This window comes from Polyodon spathula, chromosome 12, assembly GCF_017654505.1.
Source record: "Polyodon spathula isolate WHYD16114869_AA chromosome 12, ASM1765450v1, whole genome shotgun sequence".
Lineage (NCBI taxonomy): Eukaryota > Metazoa > Chordata > Actinopteri > Acipenseriformes > Polyodontidae > Polyodon > Polyodon spathula.
The window spans coordinates 27,562,176-27,589,638 of NC_054545.1; the positions used below are offsets into that span (position 1 = coordinate 27,562,176).

Consider the following 27,463-nt stretch of genomic DNA (forward strand, 5'->3'; position numbering starts at 1 on the left):
TCTGTTCCTGACTGGATCTCTGTGTTTTACTGTCTTCTGTCACAGTATGCATTGTGTGGAATTCCACATTTCCGTCTATGTTTATGTACGTAAGATTCAAAACAGTTGTGAAATTCACAGGCCTCATTTTCTAATGTTGAGCTTTAGAAATGCATGTCTGCTTTTCAACACATTTAAGGGAAGCTTTAAAACCATGTGTTAAAAACTCCTGTGAGCCATGCATCTTTTGTAACCATTTTTAAAAGGGTTAATGTTTTAAAATACATTTTTTGAATGTTTTGATATTTATATATTTCTCAGCTCAGCATCAGTTGTTTTTTCCTTAATCATTGTTGATGAAAAATACAAGTCGCAATGCAGCTCCCCAGACATTGTGAGAGGTGCAGAGGTTATGTTGATTTGATTGTGTAAGTAATACTGCATAACCTCGGGCTCTGTACTTACTCTAAATGCAATTGAGGCCCAATAGGAGGGCGTGTTTTGCTGTTTATAGCAATAGTACCATGGATATCCAAACAGCACTTTATGTTTTGAGCTTTAATAATGTGCAAAACTTTCAGACTGCTTGTAAGAACAACTGGCATGTCAAAGGTATTATAAGATCATTAAAGTTAACATGACTGAGACTTCCATCCCACCACTGAAAAAAAAACAAAACATGACAAAGAAACATAAAGTGGGCTAGCTGAAGATCCAATTGTATTCAAAAGATGACATTATCTAACGAGGAGATGAACATGGTGCCTTTACAGAAAACATAATTCTATTAGGAAATGAGATTTGAAGGACTGTCTCTGTCATTTTTATACACACAGCACCTGTTATATAAGGAAACTATTAGATTTACTCCAGACACATCTACTGATCTGGTGGCAGAAAGGAAGTTGCCATGGTTACAAAAAGAACAAGAGGCCTCAGGTGTGAATTACAGTACTAGGCCCCTATTAAAAAAAAAAAAAAAAAAAAAAAAAAAAAAACTGACAATGTACCATAAGTCATTGCTAGTTTATTTTTTTTGATAATAAAAATCATTATAATTAGCCCCAGAAATCGTGTGTCAGCAATTAACAACAAGCTTATATAGATTTCTCACAATGTTAAAGCAGAAGTGTAGAATGTCAATATTTGAGAATCCAGTATACCCCTGAACCTGGGAATCATACCCAGTATTTCCTCTTTATTGTGAACCTTATTTATATCTTCATTCTCTGCAATTTATTGGTTATAATGATGTTGAGTCAATTTAATAGACTTCAGGCCGAGGTGTTGTTACCTAACAGCGGATATTGACTTCCCAAACTGCTTTAATGAGGGTAGAATGCACAGAATGTTTACATGACAGACAGTAAAGAAGTAAATCAAGCAAGCAATGTTACAATCACTGTATGTATTGCCAATATATTATTTTGACATATTGAACATCTACCGTAATTTAATTTAGAGCCATCACCTTTTTACATAGATTGGCATTTTTGTGTGTTATATAAAGATTGGGCATTCTTCTCGAGACGTACAGTATAGTGTGTTTTATTTATTTATACTATGGTGTTTTTGATGGTGTAGTATAGAAGAGGTGCTGATTATAGATTATACAAGGAATGCAGGCGTCTCAGAATGCATGTTGCAAAGGATGCGAGTTATACACAATGCTCACAATATATTTTAAAAATGACTGTACCTCAAACTTCTTATGCTGGTGGTATTTTACCCTTTATGTGTAATGTAAGTGTTTGATGAGTAAAGACTAAAAACATACACACAGATCACACTGTAATACCTTGTTTCCACAATCAAATAAAATATCATGCTGTTCTCAAAGTAGATTCAGTCAGCCGCATGAACCAGCGCACAAGACTATAAACAGTAAAATATATCAAATGGGGCATAATGCATGCTATCACAACCTGACACCAATCATTTTCTAATGTGCCTAAAATAATTTTGACTCTGGCACAACTTCTAAACAGGTGCTTTGGGGTGCTTTTATCAGAGCTCAGCATGAGTTGCTCAACACAAAGTCGTCATGTATCTGAGCATTGGACAGAGTGGACTTTGCCTCCCATACTGACTTCAGGCATTATTTGAAAGCATGCTACACACAGAGGTAGCAAATGTGTTTGTGCCAATTTGTCCACTTGAGTATCAATTCCTAGACAAACACAACTCACTAATCTTTGCAATGGCTTTATCCCGTTAATACAATGGACACGAGTTGTAGGCCTCATAACATTATGACACATGCTGTTCCTATGGGAACGGTAGTAGATTTTTGTATGTTTTTATCTTTTGCACTTTGTGTTTTGATACTTCATGTTGAAACCGTGCTCACTGTCACAAATGTATCTGCCATCACTGTTTCCGGGATGTCCCTGGAAACAAAGCACTGCCTTAGGAGCTGGTCACAAACGTTTAATCTACAGCACGCTTATTTGCATGAACCTGCTGTTGCATGCATGCTTACCAGTGTTTACATGCATCTACAAGCATGCTATGAAATGTGCTGACAAATTAATTAAACTGATTAAAGAGTAAATAGTTGTATGTGTTCCCCTAACTTTGAATGATGTTTCCTATAGCTGGGAGGATTTTATTCTTAATAATATTTAGAATGAAACTCTTTACTATGGCAGCCTTTTAGCTAAATTCCTTCTGCTGTTCCTTGCAAAATTCTCAGAAACTGATTCAATCATAGCCAATTAACATTTGCTCTCTGTTTAGCAGTCCTATGTTCAAAAGTGGCCGAAGAAGCCTTGACTTCATTCATTACGTCACAAAGACACAGCAATGGGATTCCCACATCAAAAATGGAAACATTTGTTAAATTATCTTAGGAACCAACTACACTGATAGTATAAGCAAGAAATAACCTGAGGATTGCGGTTGTGAAGTGAAAGAGTCAACCTCAGGTCTCGTTCCTCAATTGACTCGCCTTCCTCAGTTCACTTGTAGAGCAAACGCACACGTATATTATTGATTCATTTCTCATTCAAAAAAGTCATGTGAGTCTGTTGGCTCCATCTGCTCTAAGCAGTTCTGACACTGGGTTGATTAGTGTTATAAGACAATACAACATGTCGATTTAAGTCAGCTTTTTTCAACAGGTTTGTGATCCTGTTTTCAGATAACACCTTTATATAATCTGTTATAGGACCAGTAACAACAGTTTTATGAATATGTATTATAATCCAACAGAAGCTCATTCAATCTAATGATGACAAAGAACTTTGAGGCAGTTTTAGTTGTAGCCTTAGCAATTGACAGTAATATCATAGGAAGATGACTTGTAAAACCAATCATTGAGACAGAGGATGACCCCTGCAAATTCGTGTTTTCAAGAGAGTAAGTGCGAGTAATGGGATAAGGCAACAACTGGATCAGACATCAGAGGAAATTCAATAAGAAGACCCATGTTCTTAAAGGAACTAACCCTAAGATAACATTTTAATTATCGCCCTGCTATCTGTGTAAGATTATAAAAGGATTAAAAAAAAAAAAAAAACATAACCCCCAAAATGAGAACTGTGTGCAATGATTTCATTGTAGCACTGCATTGAAAATCCCTTCATTTGTCTCCATCACAGTGACCCATTGCTTTGTTATTAGGTACTTTTTAAAAGCTGCTGTAATGACAGAGGGGTAATAACTCAAATGTATGCTTAGGGATTTTATTTCAAGCTGATTTTGAAGTGTTAGCCAGCGGTCTTTAAGAAACATAAAGACATTAAAAGAGCATATTGTTCGCCTGCTGCACAGATCTATTCCCACGAGAAAGACATGCAGTAAATAAAAAGCCTGCCACTCACAACTACCACTGAAATATCTGAGGATCCCTGTCACCTGCCTGTTCAATTATTAACCAAAGCAGGGCCATAAACTTATAGTTTATGGAAAGTTTGATTATGACAGGGTAATAAAGATTACATTTTATTGGTCTTTACCCCTTTGCTTGGTCTTACCTTGACACAATGTGCATGTGATACTGAATACTGCTTTGTACCTCTGACCTTTCCCTGACTCTATTCATCTGTACACACTCCCTCTTTAAAGCTATAGCACCCATCAGTTAGGGTAAACTACAGGGCAAATTCACCCCATTACATACACTCACATTCATTTTATACTTAGATATAGAGGTACAGTGCATATGTATTCAAATGTCAGTTGCTCACAAATATATTTTTTCATATGTATGTTATATTACTATACTGTATATCCTCAATTATGTAATTATAAAGTGTTTACAATCAATTAATTTAAATAAGTGATTTATTTAAAACTCATTTATTGACCTTTCTTGTTTCTTGCAAGGGTATAGAAGTGTGGCAAAGTGCCCTCCCCTGTGTATATTTTGTGTTATGGTTGTGTTTTAATGTTGGTGTATAGTTGTCGGTACACGGGATATAAACGGGTCTGTGTAACACTAGTGTTTAAAATGTATATTTGTATTTAGGCACGAGGATTGCACAACACTTCACGTGCAAGTAAAAAGTAATAATATGTGAGCACAGGGAATTGCACTTTATTAATTCACGTGCAGTTTTACCGCTATTCCAATTGAATGATTGATTAGCAGTCGAGTCTCAGTACAGCCGCATAAAAGCAGCACGTTTTCACATACTCGGGGTTGTGTGTTCGGTGAGTGGAGAACGGGATTGGAGACAGAGGTAAAGAGAATAATTACAATAATCGTTAAAAAGAAGCTCACCGTGTTTTGTCTGTATAGTCCGTTTTGTTTGTCTGTTTATTTTGGCTACCAGTGCCGTGTCCTGTGTTTTTTGTTTAATATAACCGTTTATTTTCTGTCTGTCTGTTCACTCATTAAATGCTGAGCGAAGCCATTCGCTCAGCTCAACCAAACTCCACCTCTTGTTGTTTATTTCCTGGCTCTGGTCTGACGCCACCCACTCCGGCCGTCTTTGTAAGAAGAAGTTACTGTTGTTGAGATACATTTCAATATTTGTTAAAATACATATTTACAAATCAGTCATCGTAATGTTACAGTTATTTTTCCAGCATACTTTACATAACCCTATGAAGTTGGCAGTTATTACACATTTAAAATATTGCACGTTTTTTTTTTTTTTTAAGTCATTTAAGTCATCTTTTTTTACCCCAGTTTTCTCCCCAATTTGGAATGCCCAATTAATATTTTTATCCCGGTTCACTGCTGCAACCCCCTGGCGAGTCGGGAAACAGAGGCTGAAATCCAAAACGTGTTCCTGCCAATTCATCATTTTTTTGCACTCCAGATTCACAGCGAAGCCACCAGACCTATGGTGCCGGAGGACATCACAAATCTCAATGGCTCCACTGCAGACCCGCAGGTGCCCTATCAGCCACAGGGGTCGCTGGTGCGCCGTGAACCATGGATTGCCCCGCCGATCAAAGCCCTCCCTACCCGGGAGGCACTCAGCCAATTGTGTGCTGTCTCCTAAGAACCCCTGGTCACGGTCGGCAATGACATAGCCTGGGTTTCAATCTGCAATCTCCAGGCTATAGGGCGCATCCTGCACTCCATGTTCCTTTACTAGATGCGCCACTCGGGAGCCCAGCTTTGACACTTTTGAACATAACTTTCTGATGCTCTGGTTTTCAAAAACAATTGAATCATATTATTAAGCGTTTCTCTGGATACGTATTTAATATTTTGTGAATTGTTTTTATGCAACAGCCATGGCTTTCAAGGTCGTTAGACTGCAATTATCTCCATTGAACTGTGTGAGTGGGAGTAAGTTTCGCTCAGTGATTTAGACTTGGCAAGTCTAATATTCATAAACACTACTGGTCGGGTATCTGACCAACTCAGGTTTCTCCTTTCATTTCTACATAACACAGTTAGCCTTATACTTCAGCTTCAAATGTGTAGATATGTGATACCTTATAGGGACATTTAATTAAGCACAAATAGCAAATGCATTATTTCCCTGTTCAATGGTTAAGTTGAAGTAGCTTTTTGACATATGCACTGGTGTGTTTGTGGTGCAGTCTTTGGACTGGAGGTTTTATTAACTAGCACTATGGAGACAATTAGCACAGGTCATACTTGGATTGCATCTAACCTTTAGTAGGATTCTACGAGCACAGCAGAATGTGTACAGAAAAAAATCCTGCTGTATTATCCCTCCTATTTGGTTTCGGGTCTATTTGACCCTACTCTATTATACAATTGGCTTAAATGTTATTTTTCTTTTCATTTTCTGTATAATATTTTATAACTTTTCCGAAGTTGGGGTCATGAAGTTATACACAAAAAACCGAGACTTTTTTTGAGATGTTTATTTATTTTAGAACAGGTCATGCATACAAAGAAGATGTTTTGGGTCACCGTGATCCATGGCATTTATCTATGTAGATCTGTCTGCAGGAATAAAACAAACTTCTTTCATTTGTTATTTTATTATTATTATATTTATATTATTATTTCTGAAAATGGCTCCACCTGTCTGGAGACATTTATAAACAAACAAACAAAAAAAACAATATATATCTACAAGACAGAGCCTAATTTTCTCTGTCAGTGTTGCAACAGCATCTCACTGGTAAAGGCATTCCAAAATAAGGAGCTCCCAGGCTGGCTGTCAAAGAAGTTTTATCACAGCTCCTGGACTAAAAGAGCAGAAACTAGTAAAACCTTTGCAAATAAAAAAATCTAATCAATTTAAGGTTGTTTAACTTAGTTTGAAATTGCATCGGGTCAATATGACCCAAAACTTAACAGATGTATCTAAAATCTGAACATAATAGGAGGAGTAACCTGCATCCCCTTTCAAGCAGAGCACAGCATTACCAGCAATGTCATCGCAGGGGGTTCAGATATATACAAACACCAGTACCGCTATAGTGCTGTCGCATTGCAATAGATTAGCAGTGTGTATAGGTGAATACCACTGTGATATCACTAGTCAAAATATCAAAATGTTACCTTCTGGGTGCCATTCCATCCTGGAATAATAATAATAATAATAATAATAATAATAATAATAATAATAATAATAATAATAATAATAATGGCAAGTTAGCAGCAGGATTCACAATACAAGATGACATGATAAACACAAAACACACAAAAAAAAAAAAAATCAGCAAAAATGTGCAGTAGATTAATCGACAGAAGAAGCGGAAGATCTAATTTCCACAATCAATATACTATTGAGCTTGATATAGGACCCATGCCATTCAAGTACAGTAGATGCCATTTTCATAATAAGGATCTGATACAGTATAAATACAAACACTGGTGTTTGCATGGGATGTTAGTTACGCTACCAGTTACTGTGATATCACAGATAGTCCACTTCCTCTCCTATTCTTAAACCACAGGAAACACAGCTTTACAGTTCCACAGAAAACCAACATCCCCACCCACTCACACTCTTGGGTTACATAAACTCTATTGCCTTGGAAACCTCGGGGTAAGATTGTTTGAGGAAGATTGCCATCTCTTCCTTGATCTCCTTCTCCGTCTTGCTAAGATACTGATTAAACTGGCAGCTGTAATAAAACCTGGAAGGGAATAGGATGCAGTAGTGTATAGAGGGAGAAGAGCAATACATTATGCTGATACATTTAAGCATTTCAGTCACGATGCGGTACGCATGTGCTGTGTTTGGTTTTATTGCACTGTGGTTCCTCTTCTGGGAACCACTGTTGGTGTGTCTCTTACCTGTACTTACTAGAGCACAGCCTGAGAAGAATGACTCACCCTGATGAGCTGGACCGTCACCATTTTTACTAATAATGGCAAGAAGAATACATGGACTGAAAATATGTTTTTGCTTGTCATTACAAAATTAAATTATTTTAAACAACAAAAATGGCAATTGCTTAATATTAATATTAATACAGAGGTAAATATCTGCCTTTAACTAAGGTGTATGTCCACTTTTGGCAGCATATACATCACTGGTTCAACACAGAAACAAGTCTGCTCTGTGTGCCTGCTGTGTCTTCAACCTATAGCCTGCAGTCTTGCCCATCATGGGTGAGTGATACCAGACTTCCGAATAGATACAATCTGAGATGGAGTCATGTTTATATATTAGCACAGTGTTGTCTACAAATTCATTCCTTTATAGCTAAGTTCTTTGGACTTACATTTTTCAAGTTCTGGATGCAGTTCAGTTATATGCTGTCTGACGTAAACAAGAACAGGTCATTTAGTGGCAGGCCGTGTTGTGAATGTTGAGATTGTCTTATCCTAAACTGTATTGTTATCAAAGGCTAACAGGATTTGAATAAAACTGAGCTGCAGAAACACCACTTCTCATACAATACAGAATACTTCTTAAGGCTTCCATTTATATAACAATGAATCAGTTGTATGAAGGACAGGCCATTTCAGTGTTTACTTTCACTCCCTTTATGCAATTTTGATACTGTGAAAAAAAATGTGTTAGGGATAAAAAAAAAGAAGAAAAATCATTGCACCTTTTGCTCAGGAGACCTCCACGTAAATAGATAACCTCTATTATTCAAAACTGTTAGCCAAATTCTGAACAATGTCATATAATCAAGGTTATGCTCCACCTATTCTTACATGGCTTTCAAAGCCTTCATCGACTCAGACAGATGGTATTTAAGAATATACTTCTTGCTAGTGATGAAGGAGTCTGAATTCTAGAACATACCTTGTGGCTATACTTGCACCCAGTGGACATTGTTAGACAGTACAACCCAGGAGTGACAGCTAGAAACTGCTCAGGCTGATGAAAACATGTATCCACTCAATAGGGAGTCAGCAATCAATTAACAAGATAGTCAAGTCTTATAAGAAATAAAAACACCTGTAATTATACAGTGGCAAGGACTTTCCTCCTATTCATTTCAATGGGCTGTGTGATGTCATATATTGCTTAAGCAGCTGGGTGCAGCTCTGCATGTCAATCACAAGCTGAAGAAGACCAGTTCTGTGGAGGATAAAGTGGTCTACAAAGCTCATGGAGCTGCAAAGAAAAAGAGGTGCCACTGTGCATTCTTTCAACTCTGTGCAGCTCTGGCCAAAAGTGTTGCATCACCTAGAATTTTAGTTATGAGACATAGTTAAAACACACACACACACACACACACACACACACACACACATATATATATATATATATGAACATCATTTACATCTTTTATGTAATCAAAGAAATCACAGTAAGAAAAGTCGGAAAAGTCTGCCGGAAGATTCAATAGTAGTGTTTCATGTTAGATTTCGAAATGCCAATTTAAAAAAAAAAATTCTAGTTTTTGGAAAAATATATGGAAAACCACAAAACGGTATGTAATTTAATATCTTAATTTAACATTATTCAGCAGGGTTGATTTGACTTTGTTACGCAAAATTAGTGCCTATAAAATAAATTGAAGAATTTAAATCTTCCACAAGCCTTCTTAACCTTTATTTTTCTATTTATTCAAAAAATAAAAAAATATTGAAAAATGCTCACATAAATGAAAGACTTATCAATAAACATCTTACCCCAACACCACCCCTAACCCTGCCAAAGAGATCTGGCAAAAGACAGCAACTAGAAAAACAAAACAATAGTATGCATGGCAGAATTAGTGATATTATTGTTCTTACACTAAGATGCAGAATACTGTACAGGAATCCATACTCATACTGGGTGCTGAGGCATCAGTACTATAGGGCCTGTGCCTAAATCAGTAAAGAAGGGTGGTTATTAATGAAACCTAAATAGCAGTTTATACCATGTTTATAGATAATTATTCATGGCCCTTAAATAAGACTGAAATAAATTGCTCAGATGCTGTCTTCACATTATTTTCATTCAGATTCCAGGAGAATGTTGTCCCAGTCAAACAGAATGAAGCTACAGTAATATAAAACACAGTCTATGTGCTTACAGAACACACCTGAGAGGTGTTCCAAGCAACAATATGTCTTTATTATATAGGTATTGTAACATGCATACTGTAAATATTTCAATTTCCTTTCATGAAACTTGTTTGTAAAGCGTCTTGCTGCCTGCTTTTAGGTAACCTTAGGTACAACTGGGATATTGTATTATAGTAGTATGAATATTGTAATTTAACCTAATTTGATGAAAGATTGTTCAATAAAACTGGGGGATTTTGATTATTTTTCTTTAACACTTGGTCCTTGGGTTTTTGTAAATTGGTAGATTTCTTACAAACATTAAACAAATCAAATGAGCACAGGGGAACATTACCTAACCTGTCACTATTTAGCAGTGTCACATGTAGTGTTCAGCATGGATCTTGTTTTTTTTAAAGGAAATAAAAAATGAAATAAACATATACACTAATAAATGGATACAATAATATGTATTTAGAACTGTTAGTGTTCAGCAGGTCAGATCAGACAATTCCAAGATTACAAAGCAACCTTGTGCAGGGAAAGACAACCCCATCTACTCTTGACAGCAAGAACCTGCAAACACCTAAAACCCCCATGTAGCATCAACAACAACAACAACAACAACAACAACAACAACAACAACAACAACAACAACAACAACAGAAACAGGTTCACAGATTCATATTCATTATTTCAAAGCTTACAGAACCAATCCAAAGAATGTGTGCCTATCAGCAGGTGCACAAGTCTTTAGCCCATCACTTTTTCCAGAAGATGACCATTTCAGATCAATTCATTGTTCCTACTGTGTTCTTAATTGCTTAACTGAATCAATGACATCTCCAGCCAGGTCCTAAGGTGGTTCTTTACTTGATTATATCTGTTAAACCTGGTGTAGGATGGCCCTGCAAAAATGAAGCAGCCTATGCCTGCAACAGACTCATCCAATAAGCACCTGTGACAAAGAGCGAATGAATCTGAATCAACAATCTCCCTCTTGACCTGTGAGAGCACTGCACAGCAGGAATTACGTGTCCCATACTGAATGGTTGGGTCCCTTATTGTAAACTGACCAATAGTCTATTTTTGAGGGAACACAGTAAAACAATTATTCTCAGAGTTCAAGCATAGTCCCACTTTGCAGTTGGAGCACATCCACTGGGTTCTATACGGCTCCTTTACTGTACTGCATACAGCGCAATGCCTTGAGGTGCTAGGTACAAGCATGTGTTGGGCCTGGCTTGTGCACTGTTCAACAGGAATGTAGGGTTTGTATCTGCCCTCGCTATCTTGATGACTTCTTGAACTCACCAGAGCGTCTCTTTACTGAGCTTGTTGCTGAAATCTGAAAGTCACAGACGTAACCATTCATGTCAGCTTGAGATTTTATACCCTCACTTCACTGGCTTCATGGGCAGGTATTGACCTATTGAAGACCTTCCTTTGAATTTGACCATAGTTTCATCTACAGCTTGTTGCTTTGTTGGGGAGTAATGTTTCTGGAAATTGCTTTTTAGTTTTTCAAAGTGTGGTCTAATTTTGTAAAGCTTGTCATGGTTTATTCATTTCTCTCAGGCATGACTGAATTATCATTCAGGTGTGTGTGTGTGTGTGTGTGTGTGTGTGTGTGTGTGTGTGTGTGTGTGTGTGTGTGAGAAGCCAGCTAAATCTGTTTACTGACATAAGTGATGAAGTGTAGTAACATTTCAGCTCAGGATGGGATGACCAACCGTTACAGTAGGAAGGAGTTATTTTCACTCCCATGAGTATGTTGATAGCATTGAACACCTATAGAAGAATATACCTACACAAAAGCAAACATAATGGATATTATTTGTTACTACTGATTCCAAAATATTGCGTTTATAATGCAGTACTAAGATTTTTTTTTGTAAGGGCATTATGGTATGATATTTGATGTAATATTAAAGTTTGCATAAAAAAGGGGTGCTAAAAAATGTTGAAAATACTTAAAAAAAAAAAATACATTTTCCGATATACAGTAAAAAATACCTTACATTCACAGCGGTACTTTAATGAAACCATTTACTATAAGACAATGTAGAACTACTAAATTGTTATAATTTCAGAAATGTGATAAAAACTAACCTGTAACATTGATTTGCATGAAGACTAGACACCTGTTCTGAAAAATTTCAGTAACTGCTTCTCTGACTGGCGTCACTTATTTAGTGCTATTCTAATTTTGTCCAATAGAGGGCACCCCAAACAAATACTAAACGCAGTAGTTGTAATATAAAACCACAGAATAGTCACAGGAAAAAAAATAAGAATCTATGGTTCCATAGTGTACCCACTTAGACACAAAGGGTCATCCATCCTGCTGAAAGCTGGGGTTGTCACTAAATTAATAAAACAAATATTTGTATTGTGTACAAGATTATCTTTTATTATTTTTATATTATGTATTTATTCTGCATTATATTTAATTAGAATAGGTAAACAAGAAAGAAACCACAAACAGTTGCTCATCTATACTCTAATCCCAATGTATCACATTAATACCCTTTTACAATTTGCCAGGAAGTATCCATATTATTACACCAGAATGCATAACTCAGGAAAGCAGAGAAAAACCAAATGATTAGAACTAAGTCTCGGTGGCAGTACTTTATAGTTGTTTCAGAAAATGACATGAACCATGATAACAGAGAAATGATCAGGTCGCTATTAGGATAACAAGTATTCCTAGAGTGAGTATTCCCTTTAACCAAGACGAGTCTCTGCATGGTGAATGTTTCTATTAAATATCCTTTGGAGTCAATGTTTGTTCATTTGTTTTGCCAAAAAAATAAAAAAATAATAAAAAATAAAAAAATGCCTGAGTCAAAGTTAAATGTTTTCAGGCTTTATCTGCATTTTTCATTATTTTAAGAAAGGATGATGGTTAAACATAATCACAACCACCCGCCCTAATTGGATGTTCTTAAGAAATCGAGAGTACACTACTGCTTATACTGTAACTATGTAGTATATTCTGAGATGGGGGGGGGGGGGGGGGGGGAGTAGTCTTTTTCATTCTTTTTAATGCAGTACTTTTTTCACCAGCCCTTGAATAAGAACTATAAAGTGTCTAGCATCAATGTCTTTGTTAAGATCATTAAAAAGTGATCCACTGTTTAGATTAATTTCTTCTACTGTAAATACAGTGCAGAAGAACTTTTCATCCATTTTGCTGTGCGTTGTGCACCTATTAAAAAAAAACGGAACTGTGGTTTATAGAATGTATTCTGCATGTGACATCTTAGGCACTTCTGTTCCCTGTTGGCTGACTAATGTCACACTTTCTGAAACAATGTCCTGCAGAGCATGTCTTTGTTATTGGCTCCTTTGGAGTTCTTTTCTACTTCCTTTTCTGCTTTTCTCTGGTAAGTACACATCTTTTAAAGATTTGATATTACCAACAATCATCTATTCTGGGTAAAACATCAAGTTGATGTAATTCAAGGGTAATTACAAATAAACAAGAGTATGATTTTCAAATAAATTCTAAGTAAACAAGAGTTGATATTTGTCCCTTTATATTAACCAGCAAAGGAAATGCTCCTCCATTTTCTCTGCTTCTCTGTTATACATGTTAATGATGATGATTTAAGTTTGGGCTTGTAAACCCCTTTTTTAAAATGGCAAATTACATGGTAAAGATTTGATAATAATAATTTGGTAAATAGAAACTGATTAACATAAAAAGCAGATAAGTCAGTATCCAATATCTTCTTCTTACAATGCCTTCAGTGTCCCTAAATCACATTAATGTTCTAAACCATCCAATAACACAATACCTGCAACACGTTCTTCATTTCATCAGCGACGAAAGAAGAAGTAACTCCCGTCTATGGAGTCTTGAACAGCTCTGTATCCCTGAGCCTCGAAACGACAAGCCTGCTCCACAGCTCTGACATCGTCTGGAAGAAGGGTGATTCTCTGATGGTTAAGGTTCAGAATTTTATACCAAGTTTTTATGAAGATTATGGAACCAGAGTTAAAATCTTTCCTGATGGGACACTCAGTCTGGCCAAAACTTTGAAAACAGATGAAGGCAAATACACAGTGCTGTTGTTAGACAGATATGGCAATGTTACACATGAAGAACAGTATTATTTATTCATTACTGGTTTTTTTTTTTTTTTTTTTTTTTTTTTTTTTTTTTTTTTTTTGTTTTTTTTTTCCAGCTCTTTCACTGTTGCGGTTAGGAAGGGATATGTTTAATACAATTTAGAATATGACCAAAAATATAGTCATCCAACAACAGAATAACAGGGAGAGTCATGCTGGTATAAATGACTGTTGCTAAGCAGATGCAGAGCATTATCTAAGGAATCTAATTATTCAAATGTGAACTTTCACGAGTATTCTTTCTCTCCCTCTCCCTCTCGCTCTATATCAGTAATTAGCTATGACCTAATTAAAAATGCATAACTGTGTAAATAGTTATTAAACATAACACAATGCTCTGCAGCACTTTGCCTCTTCTTTTTTAGTAATTATCTATAGTCTATTGTTCCCATATTAACAGAAAGCAAGGAAGTCACTCCTGTGTACGTCGTCCTTGGCAGCTCAGTGTTCCTGCATGCAGGAAACGAAAACACACAGAGCACCTCTGATATTAGATGGAAGAAAGGAGACATCCTGGTGGTTAGAGTTAAAAATGATGTAACAAATTTTTATGAAGATTATCGATATAGATCTGAAATCTTTACAAATGGGACTCTCAGACTTGACAGCACTAGTGAAAGAGATTCAGGACTTTACATTGTGGAGCGGTTCAACAAACATGGCAGGCTGCTCTGCACTGAGGCTCATCACTTAATCACAATTAGTAAGTTATTGTTACAATTTTACATATATATACACACACTGCTGTGCATTGAATTGACATCAGGACTGGCAGAAGGCACAGGTGTCATTGTCCATTAAATCAGCAGTACGGAGGTCACTCTTGAAATCAGGACTTAAAGGATGTATTGCAATAAGAATACCTCTATTTAAAAAGAGGAGCAAGACTAAAAGGCTAAAATATGCACAAGAACACAGACATTGGACTATGGAACAATGGTCAAAGGTGCTTTGGACTGTTGATGGATGGATGGACAACGACACCTGTGCCTTCTGCCAGTTCTGTTGTCAATTCAACATTTGTCTTCTTTCTATTCCTTTAGGATATTATCTTAAAGTATTGCTCATCCGTGTCCAGCGTTTTAGATCTTCCAGTGCTGGGTTTGTCAATTACAGATTATGTTTCGCTGTATTTGTTGATTATGCTTCAGATATCACACCTTGAAAATCGAGTGATGCAAGCTATTTCACTCAATGTTTTTCCTTCTTTATGCAAGTCAAGGTTGTTATAACAGTAGAAAGCACTAGTGGAGGTGTTGAGTAAATTGTTGATGCTCATAATGTAGAAAAGTGCAACATATCTAAGACTTTTGCACAGCAGTGTGTATATATATATATATATATATATATATATATATATATATATATATATATATATATATATTATATATATATATATATATATATGATTTTAAGGATACTGTACTTGATTGTATTTTATTAGATTCAGTTAATTGTCATAAACATTTCAACTTTAAAAGTACATTTCTAAATTACAACAAAATACAGTAACATTTTAGAACACTGTTAACAGTCTTGAATGAACACTCTCAACATGAACCGAGTTTGAACACAAAATTGCAGTTCAGTGTATACACACAAGGCACTCCGACTGCATATTTATTAACTGTTTATTATCATGTAACTAAATTGGTACAAAATAAATAGCTTCTGTAAATACTGTGCTGTAAATACTTGTATTTGACATGCTAATTTGTTTACAATAGTTCAACTGTTAAGATATAAAAATACATTTAAAACTTGGCAAACAATTAAGCCCAGGACCATTAACATGCATTGGTTGTATCTCTCTCTCTGTAAACAGAAAACACAGATTTTCAAAAAGTATATGGAGCCTTGGGAAAATCTGTTTTTCTCCACGTGTCTACCAAGAACCTACTGAATGGCATTGACATTCTGTGGAAAAAAAGAACAGTTCCTATAGCTCGCATAAAAGAGAGCACAGCTTTTTACTATGGGGACTATGAAAACAAAGCAAACGTATTTCCAAACGGGACTTTGAGACTGGACAGGATTGATGATGCTGACACAGGACCTTACAGCGGGGTGGTGTCTGATGCTAATGGAAGAAACATACATAGCGAAATTGCTCATCTATTCATGATGAGTAAGTTATCATTGTTTAAAGCCATTTTGTTAGTGAAAGTATACTATATACATTGTCTGGCATTATTCAGACACAGATGCTGTTTTATGGGGAATATGAACTGCATAAGTTATGATGCTTTCAAGTACATGCATGTATTTTCATCTGATTTAAGTGTACATAGAAATGTCAAAACAATTTGGATAATGTTTTGGGTTTTTTTTCACCTTAAAATATCAGATTCCACAAGGTTAGAAATGTATACCAGTACTTAAGTTCTAAGTTTATGTTTTTTTGTTCGGTGCCTCATTTGGGTTGTAGTTAAAGCTTGTAGTTAAAGTTATGAACTGTTTTCTTTCAGGTTATACTGAATGCACACCTGTATATGAAGCTAAGGGCAGCACAACATTTCTCTTTCTGGAAAATCACAACGATATCCAAACAATCAGTTTTGAGAAGACATGGAAAAAAGGGGGCTCCCTTGTAGCTGAGTTTAAGGGTTCTATCCCTTATTACTATGGGCACTATGGAACCAGGACTGGGGTCTTTAAAAATGGGACCCTCAGACTGGACAGGACTCAAGAGTGGGATACAGGAAACTACAGTGTGGACTTTTTTGACAAAGACAAAAATAATATAGGCAGATGGGCCATTCAGTTGTTCATCATTGGTATTATTATTATTATTATTATTATTATTATTATTATTATTATTATTATTATTATTATTAATTGTATGCCTACCATGGAAGTAGTAAATATTAGCAAATTATAACTACAGTGTAATTACTGCACATGTCTTCACTATTTCAATGTTCTTTCTACAGCAGCCCCTGGTATTGAAACTGATAGCATATACTCTGCAGGTAAGAATGAAGACAGGTTATGTTATACAATACGTTGTTTGCAAACAATGTACTTAAACCCTAGTTACCCTCATCCTTTGTATATTACATTTGAAAATGCACATAATATGTCCTATTAAATTGACCGAACCTAAATTTAACTAGCTGACTATATTAAAGAACTGTTCAAACTTTGATGGTACATTCTTCTTAAATTCACAGCTGTGATATATGGAATTTTCCGGCACTTTGTAACAAGCATTCTTGTTTTGATCTTCATTGTTGGAGCATTGCGGTGCATGATTAAAAAGCTACATCTCCACATAGGTACATATGATTTTATTATCTTTATATTATAGTCCTGCTGCTCAACTATCTTTGAAATCAGCAATAGGCTGGTAGGCAATTAATACCACTGACTCCTTATCAGCAATGCTATACTGACAATATTGAAAAGACCTAAGCAATAGCAATCATCTGCCCTTTCATGTGATTTATTATGCAAAGATGTGATAAAGCTGCTGTGCTAATGTTTGTCAGTATGGGAAGTGCATAGCAGAAGTGTGGCTTTTTAAGACATGAATTAAACAAGCCAGTCAAGTGATACATATATGTACAGTTACTTTGTCTTTCATTTCTGCTTATTGTCAAAAAGGTTATTAAAGATTGATCTTAAACATTGGTCTCAATAGTTAATACAGTGTTTATTCTGCTTTTAATCTAGGCAAAGAGAAAGAAGTTCCTATCCAGCCAAAACAAGATACAGAAACTGAAGTGTTGAGTACTACAGAGATCTGATCACTTGTGGCACCACCCTGTAATATAATGTGTAATTACATTTTCAATTTCAAACCTTCTGTGATGTATATAGCATGATATCATTTGCAATTAAAAAATAATCATACTTTGACCTTGATCTTGGGTGACCCCCTAAAAAGTTTTCAGACTTTTCTTTTTTAGTGGAAAATTATGTTAAATTGCACAGCCACTGTCTGTACCTAAGAAGATAGGTTCAGAAGGTGCATTTATGAAACAGGTCTAATGAACCATCTTTTAACTAAATCACTATTAGTTATAATAAAACCTATTTACATGTACATGCATTATATTATACATTAAGGCTTTCTTTTTTCGTCTCTATTTAATTTTTACTGCAAATTTAAGAAACATAGAGAATTTTAAATTAAATAAGTCTCTCTTTAAAAAAAGAAAACAATGAAATAACAGTTTGTATTGTGACTCCACTCACATAAAGTTTAGCTGGAGTAGGGACTAAAAAAACAACTTTTTTGTGTTCCATTATTTATTTATTTGTTTATTTTTATTTAATTTAATTGTTATCACCTATCTTCTGACAGAAATAAACTTCTGAATTAGACAGAGGGGGTGACAGACAGGAGAAGCACAGACTGTGATGTATTTAAAGTAAATACACATGAAAAACAATCTGATGCTATCAGCAATCGCAGCGCATGGATGAAATACAACTCAAGGTACAAAAAGGAAAAAGAAAATACTGTGCAAAACAAAACTGCTAACAACTACTCTGCTATAAAGGGAGGTCCTACTTACACACACTCCAATACATGCAGGATTTAAAAATCCTTCAACGAATTCCTGTTTCCTATAGCAACTAAAACCCTGACCCTGGTTCCACATATGGTCACCTGTGGTTTTAATACAGTTGATTTCAATACTGTGATCTCGGTTAAACATATGGTGGTTGAAGGTATTTGCTTCTGAATCTTTCTTGTCTGGGTTGCGTGGACGGTCTTAGTCCTTTGCTCATGGCCTCTCAGCAGCCCCGATGTGCGTCTTTTATTGTGAGACACTCTTCGCTGGGACACGTCCACCAGCCGGTCAAGTAAGTGCACTTGTCCAATCATGAGCTGCAATTCCCTGTAAACAAGCAGTCTGTCATACGCTTAGCTTCTGGCTATTTACACAAAAGCCCTGAACAAAAGCAAAACACTATTAACATTATTATTACACTAACCCCTTCTCAGTTCTAAAGTTGTTCACTGTTTCAGTTACCTTCTGGGATGGAATGGCCATCCAGGACAATGATTCAGCTACCCTGAGCTCGTTCTTTTGGTAAAAATATAGATACTAATACAAGGTACTCAGCACAGCACAGTGAGGTATTACTGTACAACAGATAGAAGATGCTTTGCTTCTGAACAGATGAAACACCACCTTTGGAGTGTTGATTTAATACTCATTAATTCACAAGCAAGAATAGGAATGCAATATATTTTAATAATATATCTACATAAGTTAGTGGCATTTTTAGATTCAAAATGATATATTACAGGGTTTGCTCAGTCAAATAATTACATAAAAAGAATTAGTGAGGCTAAAATTCAAATGCTTGAAAAAGACAAAGATGCGTTTATTGTGCTAAGTAAAATAAAATGTAAATCTTGAAACAAAACATTGCTGTTACTGAGCATCAATGCACCATATGTTTCTTACTAGCTCTCATCAGCAGTTTGATTTTCATTTTACAAACTTTGCACACTGGTAAATCATTCCAATTCATACTCATTCCTACTGTACCTAGTTATATCCACTGTTTTTCACATGAAGTGGCCAATTGAATCATTCTCATGTTCTCAAGATGTTCTCATAGAGCTCCTCAAAAACAAAGTTCCCTGTGACAACAATCCACTTGTAGGTCATTTCACTGCCACAGTAATTCTTGTTCCATACTATTTTGAACATATAGTTAATATATTTCACGGACTGTGGCAGAGCAAAGCTCTGCCCTTTAAATTGGCAGGGATGGGGTTAACTTCCCCTACCTGCCTGGGTTTATTATGTTCAGGTGGCTGGGGTTGATTAGTTGATTAGGTTGATTAACGATCAATCAGCGCCCAGCCACCTGATATAAAAGGAGGCCTCTGCTTCTCATTTGGGGAGAAGGGAGCTGAGGAAGCAGGTTGGTGTTTGTTTTGTGGTTTTTTGAATTTTCTAAATCCAGTGAAGGCATTGCCCAGCCTGGAAACTTTATTTTTGTGAGTTTTGTTTTTGCTTTATTTGTGTTTGAGTATCTGTTATTTTGCCCTTGTGCACTTTATTTTTGTTTATTTATAATAAAATTGTTATTTTTTTGAACTGTAGACTGTCTCTGGGCCTCTATCCACTCGCCAGCCTGCCACACGGACATTGACTTTTTCATCATGCTGGGAGCTCTAATTATGAATTAGCAGTTTTGGCAGGGCATGTCTGGTAATGACATGGTTTGGTTATATGAGGTCTGCAGTTATCTTTTTAATGTAATAGTAAGATTGGTCCAGTATAAAAGACCTCCCATTAAGCAAAACTCTTGCTACAGGCTGGCTGCAAAGAAGAGTAACAATCTTGTACAATTATTTTTACTTATTCTAGAACCTAAACCACAATACATATAAACCACCTGCCTGTCTTAACACGTTTAATTCACATTCACATGCCTGCAACAGCAGACAAAATCCAAATATATACAAGCCAGCAAAAGGCTTCACACTCCTAACCACAGGTCTGTCTGAGTTTCAAATAAAATTGTTGGTGTTCTGTTATTCACCAATCAAACACATCTCTTCTCTTACCATGAATTACAACAGAAGACTTCTGCTTGTGTTGAGTTTGATGTTTTTATCGGGTAAGTTTTTTTTGGTTTGTTCATTTATTTTTATTAATCTATATAAATCAGACCCATACTTACTTGCAAAATATTTCTACATCTAAAAAATAAATGTGATTAATTAATGGGCCTGCATTGTAGTTCATTTATGCATTTACGATGAAAAATGAAGTACCGGTAAATTAAACCCATAATAGCAGGCATATTTAAATGTGTTTGTTTTTATGTTTTGAAAGGGCAAAAAAAAAAAATAATAATAATTATAACGCAACTAAATGTAACTATCCAAACAATATCATGCATTTGTATGGAGTGATAAATGTGTCCTCAATTAGGGGGACATATAGGTCTCTAATGGTTTCCAAAGCACTGCTTCAGTTTTTTCTCACAATGCAAGTGAATGGTGAAACTGTTTTCTTGCATTTTTATATCAAGATCATGTTACTATCTGGACCAATACTGAACCAACTACTGAAGTTATGGACCCCCAAACCCAGACTAAACCAAACTCCAAAATACAGATTAGCGGCATGTCCCAAGACTTGGAAAAATGTTACACAGAGGAAACACATAGAAAAGAGAATACTGTAATCACAATTGGTATGTTATTATTGAAATAATGTATTTGATGGAGTGGAAATCACTTCCATTTTTTTTCTTTCAGTTTCTCATATTGGTTACAATGGCCTGTAGCATACAACAAAAGCAAGGCAAGGTGTACACAACAGGACTAACAATTTTCATTGAAAGTTTCATTTTTCTCTCTCATTCTCTCTAAGCTTTTATAACATTAAAAAAAAAAAAAAAAAATCTTTGCACAGAAACTTTTCAATGGTTTAACCTTAAACTCTGGTAATTATTGACAATGTATACAGATTAGATAATTACAAGTAAGTGATTGAAAAATTAGTTATTAATTGCAAAGTGTTATAAGAGATATTGAAAAAGTTTTGTATTTTAGGGAAATAATTGAATTTGAACCATCATCACTTTTAATGCCTAGGACTTGGATTATTATTACTTTGTATTATTTTCCTTCACATTTTTTTTAAATCATTGAAAGGTAGTTCTGTAACGTTCCTAATCTATGTGTAACTGTTTGTATGCACAGATAATAACTCCATTCAAACTGTTCCTATACGCTTGGGGAGCTGCGTAATTTTCCAGCTGAACAATATCAATATGTCAGAAAGCTTAGACATTTCCTGGAGGATGGGCCACACTTATATTGCTCGTTTAAAGAACAATAACCACTTTTACTCTGGGACCTATAAGAAAAGAGCTGAGATCTTTGCGAATGGTTCTTTACGATTGTGCATGGCGAACACAACTGATATTGGCAAATACAGTGTCCAGGTGTTTGATAAAGATGGGAAAAGCCGACAGACAGGGGCTGCTGAATTAATCAAGTTTGTTACCGGTAAGGTATTATCTCTTTTTTTTTTTTTTTTTAGTAGTTGCCAGTTGATTTTTCCCCTGTTTTTCTCCCAATTAAAATTAGCCAATTATCTTAGGCTCAGCTCACCATTAACACCTGCTGACTAGGGAGGGGCAAAGACAAACACACACTCTCCTCCGAAGCATGTGCTGTAAGCCGACCGCTTCTTTTCACTCTGCAGGCCCACCATGCAGCCACCTCAGAGCTACAGCATCGGAAGCCCTACCCAACCGGGTGATGCTCGGCCAATTGTGCCCCACTCCTTGGGAGCTCTCGTCCACTGTCAGCAGTGGAATAGCCTGCACTCAAACCGGTGACCTCCAGGCAATAGGGTGCATCCTGCACTCCACGCAGAGCCCCTTTACCGGATGCGCCACTTGCGAGCCCACCATAACTGTGTTTTTTAATTTGGCTTACAATCAGCAAACTCTTCGCTTTTCATTCTTAAGTATACATATGTTTATCTCTGTACTACAGCCATCAAGCAAAGGAAGAGCAACAGCACTGATCAGTATTTCCATGAGAAACATTTACTTCAAAATAAAATACGGCACACTGGTAACGATAGTATTGCAATAAATAGCCGAAAGCTGACCTGACAAGTTGAGTTTCATCATTTCTGCAGCATGTTAAAGATCCCATGAAAAAGCACATCTCTCTCTTTATATCTCCCCCAACACAGATATCAAAGCTAGATGTCAAACTGTACAAGGGGTTTTGGGCATGCCGGTGTTTCTGCATGTGCAAACGGAGATCCTGCAATTCTCTGTTATTCAATGGAACAAGCAGGACACGCCTGTAGCTCGGTTGGATGAGAACAGTGCAACTTCCTTTAGAGATTACAGAAACAGAGCAGAGATCCTCACTAACGGAACCTTGCTACTAAAAAGCACACAAGAAACAGATAAAGGGATGTACAGTTTCATTATAGCTGACAGAAATGAAACAATAGCCACAGAGTTTACTGAGTTATTCCTGTTTGGTGAGTAGAATGTGTCTGTCTTCTATCTCTTTTCTGTTACATTAAGTGTCTCTAATTACTGTGTAGTTACACCATAGTTACTTAGTAAATACATGTGTACTTACACATAATTGCATTGTTATTATGCATAGTTAAAATGTACCAACTACATGACCTTGCATTAACCTCCCTAACCCTAACGCTTTTCTGATTCAATTTTACACATTAATTACATTGTAATGATGCATAATAACATTGTAATTATATATAAGTACATGTGTATTTGCTAAGCAACTTCTATGTAAATGCATAGTAATTAGAGGCACTTAATGTATAGTGTTACCCACTTTTTCATTTTTTTTTTTTAAACTACTGTTTTGTAGAATAAACTTGCTTGGTTCAAAACAGGAACACTATTCTTGGGCACTATTGAAAATATATGGTTATTAAAAGTAAAATAAAGTAGAGGTTAAAAGTACACGTAATGCAACCATATCTGATTTCAGGTTCCCAAATCCCAATGAACAGCACTGCCGTGATTTTTTCTTTTTCAGATGTAGTGTCTCAGCCCCGGGTGAATTACTCCTGCCGGCACAATAAGACTGTTGAGTTCCACTGCTCAGTACAAAACGGTGACTACCTTATGTTCGAATGGAGTTTAAATGGAAACACACTAGATGGTGAAAAAGCTTCCTCTAGAAACAAAACCGCTGTACTAGTCTTGAACAAGATGATCTCTGGAAGTTTAATCTGTATTGTTGGAAACAACATCAGTACAAGTCAGAGTAAACCTCTCTCATTTACCTGCACAGGTAAGGGTCTTTCAATATGTAATATTCAGTCATTTTTTTGTTATTATTATTTATTTTTCTATATAGCATCCTGTGACAGGGTGCTCATGTCACTTGTGTGGGTAACCGCTGTTTAAGCTATACAGAGAGACAATGGAGGTGGAGTTGAAACACCAGCACAGGCACACAGGATTCATTAATACAAAAGTAAATAAAGTAAAGGTAACACAGAGGACACATATAGAAATCTGTACAAAAGGCAAAATAAAACGCAGTATAAAACTACAAATAAAAGGTGCCACACTGGGTGAGTGCTAGCTTTATAAACGAGGCGTCCCTCTCCAGGAACCGGCTACACTACATAACCCTCGCTATACAATATATGGGATCATTATCCCTTAAACTAACCTACTGATGAGCCGGTATTCATATGATGACTCCTGCTGCTTCATGATGCCTTGGCCGGGCACTGCCTTCACATGCACCGCTTGCAGTTTCAGGGTTGCGTAGCTGTCATTCCTGCAGAGTATATGCAGCTCCCCTCTGCAGCATTGTGTTGCAGTCGCCCCAAGCGATCTCCACTGAGACACGCCCACCTGCTGATTGAGGACGGCACAGCCAATCACTTGCTGCCCTTCCCCTCAACAAAGCCTAGCTGACAGCAAGTCTCAATCGACTGTCTGTAAACAATAATTTAATCACACAAATCAACTCCAAAAAGACACACAATAAACCAATTTCCACATACAAATTATACCAACACTAATTCCCACCTGTGCAGGGCAATCACCCTGCCTCACATCCATAAGCCACAGTGGCCCTTCAGCAGCTGCTAAAATTCTATTTCTTTCACTATTAATTTGCATGTTTTGCAGCCAGTCTCTCGGTGTCCAAATTCAACTCAGAACATAATGACCTGGGAGATTAACCCTAGGATGCACAAACTGGTCTGGCTTCATCAAAGGAAGGCATCCCATATTAGTCCTTTAAATCAAAATATCTGTTTCTCATAACACACAATCCAATTAAATACAAATCTAAATCTGAGCAAAAGCCAATATAGGGTTGATTTGAAGTAGTGCAGTTATCATTTATGTTTCTCTACTACAAAGGTGTGTTTGGTGGAATTGTCTGGTTCATGATAGGAGGCATTGGCACCAGTTTGCTGTTGATCGCCATTGCAGTATCAGCTATACATTGCTACCTTCAAAAGTTACAATTCCAACCAGATGTTGGTAAGTTTGAATGATTTTAATAATAGAACTTGGACTGCAAACTTAAAAAAAAAAAAAAAAATGGTCATGTGTCCATGAGTGATATCAAATGACACTGGTATGAATTCTAGCATCAGTTAAACTGTCACACTATAAATAGTGCAAAAAACAAAATAGAAGCATCTCAAACAGCGACTGTATATTGTACTTTACCAACAGCATCTAAACCTGCTATAAAACATGTCAATGCCTTTTAAGAATGTTCTGTGGAACGGTAAAAGCCTAGCTAAATATTGAAAGCATGGTACAGTAAAAGCCATTCAAGAATGCCAAATAACATGAATTAGCCATGGTAAAGCAACTTTGAAATTTTCTGCAGCTGGATTGCTGCTCTTACAGATTGGATGTTCAGTAACATAAGGAGTTTGTTTTTCATTTCACCCCAAAATTGTGTAAAATTAACACAGTGTTAAAAGCTTTGTAATTCTGTCTGTAAATGTTCAAACTGAACATATAACAAATTCAGAAAAATAAATCATTCTCTGCATTCACATTATTTTTAATTATTATTATTATTATTATTATTATTATTATTATTATTATTATTTTTTTTTTTTTTTTTTTTTTAGAAAAGTTCGATTCTGAGGACACGCAGGGTGTCCCAATCCAAACTTCAGTGTTACAGAGAAAGTTCAGTGTGGTGTACACTTCAATCAAGAGCCGAAGAAAATGAACTGAGCTGGTTAAATTCGAGATATGATTTACTTTAATGTATTGTTTGTCTGTTTGCTTGTTTTAACATTATAAATGAAACAACACATGACAGGAAGTGTGTTGGGTGTGTGCAGCATCATGCCTCAGGTGGGTTCAGAGTTCGGACACAAGGTAAAGAGGCCCAGTGGATGCTGCACAGCATCCTTACTCATGGAACTCTGCAGGATAGCAAGGCTCAGAACCTTATCAAACAGCAGGGCTTGTAATGGCCATAATATTCGACATCTGCCAGCCTGGCACACTATTTATTTTTGTAAAGAGAATAATTTGGTACCTGCTACTTTGCAGCCACAATGTTATCAGCTACTGCTACCTTTCCCATGTACGGCAGTCAGTTTTTAACTACCAGCAGTTAAAAATGATCTATGTTTTAATGCCTTTTAATGCTAAATTTTTACATGTGCAGCTGCCTGCTGCAAGGGGTACTTGAAGAAATCCTGCATGTGAAATAGGGATTCAGGACTACACTGAATAAACTTTTTTAAATCTAATGACCCTGAACAAAATTGTTATTTCCTTTTTCTCTTTTATTTATGACAGCACTAACACGCTGAAGGGCCTTATTTACAAAGGATGTACTGCCATTAACAGCAAACATTGAAACATTGATGATAAATAGTTCATATGAATAACTCAGGCATTTCTTATCTATTGGATAGCAAATATTAAACTAAAACAAAAAAAAAAAAGTCCACATTTATTTGTTGGTTTTGTAACATACATTTTTGTTTTTAGTTTACGGTGAATGATGATCCTGTAACTGCTTTGTAAATATGTTCCAGTGTACAGAAACTTTTTTATATGTGCTGTTGTTCAAGATTAAAAAAGATACACACACATTCAAGTAAATTGATGCTTTCTTGCTGCCCTCAATACATGGAATACACTTGGAATCTTGCCAGTAATCACAGATAAGTAACGACTAACAAGGTGTTACATTGGGTTAATATACTTGCTTTTAATTTAGCTATGTTCACAAGTCAAATATGTTTTGTGGCGACCAGACTAGATGTAAAGCAAGCTTTCAGTTTAAGATACAATGTTCTCAGCCTCGCCCCAGCCATTTTCACAGCGAGTGTTATTTTTAGTATTTATAGTAGTAGTGTTTATTTTTATTTTTAGAAAGTGTTTATTTTTATTTTTAGAAAATGTTCATGGTTTTGGCTATAACACGGTTACAAAAAAGGAAACGAGGTATTGCAAAGTAAAGACACTTGAGTGCTTTCATGTAAACAAGTATTTTAGCCCCAGCTTAGCCCTCCCAAAATACATGAAGGTTCTACAAAACTGAGGTTACCACCATACCTAATCAACAATATACAGGAGTTTAGAATGTTTTAAATCTAAACTTGAGGTGCTTGATTTGTTGTACAATTGACTCCCAAACCAGGATAAAGGTCTATAATTTTATTCAGCCTGCTTATGCTCTGTTTAATTGATTTAGGAGGAAAGTATTTTGGGCTAAATTGTACTCCTGGTGTCCTGGGGTGTGTATTGAGTGCTGCTAGCTGTAGGAGAAAAGGAGCTTTTCAATGTACCATTTCAGTAGAGTAGAGGGTTTGGTGGTGATTGGCTGGTCAGGTAGGCAACAAAGCTTAGTCTACTAAACTGAGTCATTTAGCTAAGGGGAACAAGTGGTGCTGTGCTTGGCTGCCTAGTCTGTCCCGGTTATAAGCTGGCCACACACAACTGGGTGGAAGCTTGCTAGCAGCTCAACTACCTAGTAAATGTGCTTTAAAGATATTA

The 27,463-nt window shown here is 36.1% G+C and overlaps 1 protein-coding gene across 1 annotated transcript; it reads left to right on the forward strand.

The window, feature by feature from the left end:
- The first annotated feature begins 7,977 nt into the window (after positions 1-7,977).
- LOC121324855 (carcinoembryonic antigen-related cell adhesion molecule 5-like) lies at positions 7,978-17,768 on the forward strand. The gene is made up of 8 exons (XM_041267066.1): positions 7,978-7,981; positions 13,656-13,886; positions 14,364-14,666; positions 15,789-16,091; positions 16,432-16,740; positions 16,897-16,935; positions 17,137-17,241; positions 17,639-17,768. Exons 1-8 carry the CDS (start codon positions 7,978-7,980, stop codon positions 17,710-17,712), a joined length of 1,368 nt encoding a protein of 455 aa, XP_041123000.1. The 3' UTR covers positions 17,713-17,768.
- The last annotated feature ends 9,695 nt before the right edge of the window (positions 17,769-27,463 follow it).

Coding starts and splice junctions, on each gene's coding strand:
- LOC121324855 (XM_041267066.1), top strand. Junction 13,887..14,363: donor AACTTTGAAAACAGATGAAG/GCAAATACACAG, acceptor CCATATTAACAG/AAAGCAAGGAAGTCACTCCT. Junction 16,092..16,431: donor TGCTCATCTATTCATGATGA/GTAAGTTATCAT, acceptor GTTTTCTTTCAG/GTTATACTGAATGCACACCT.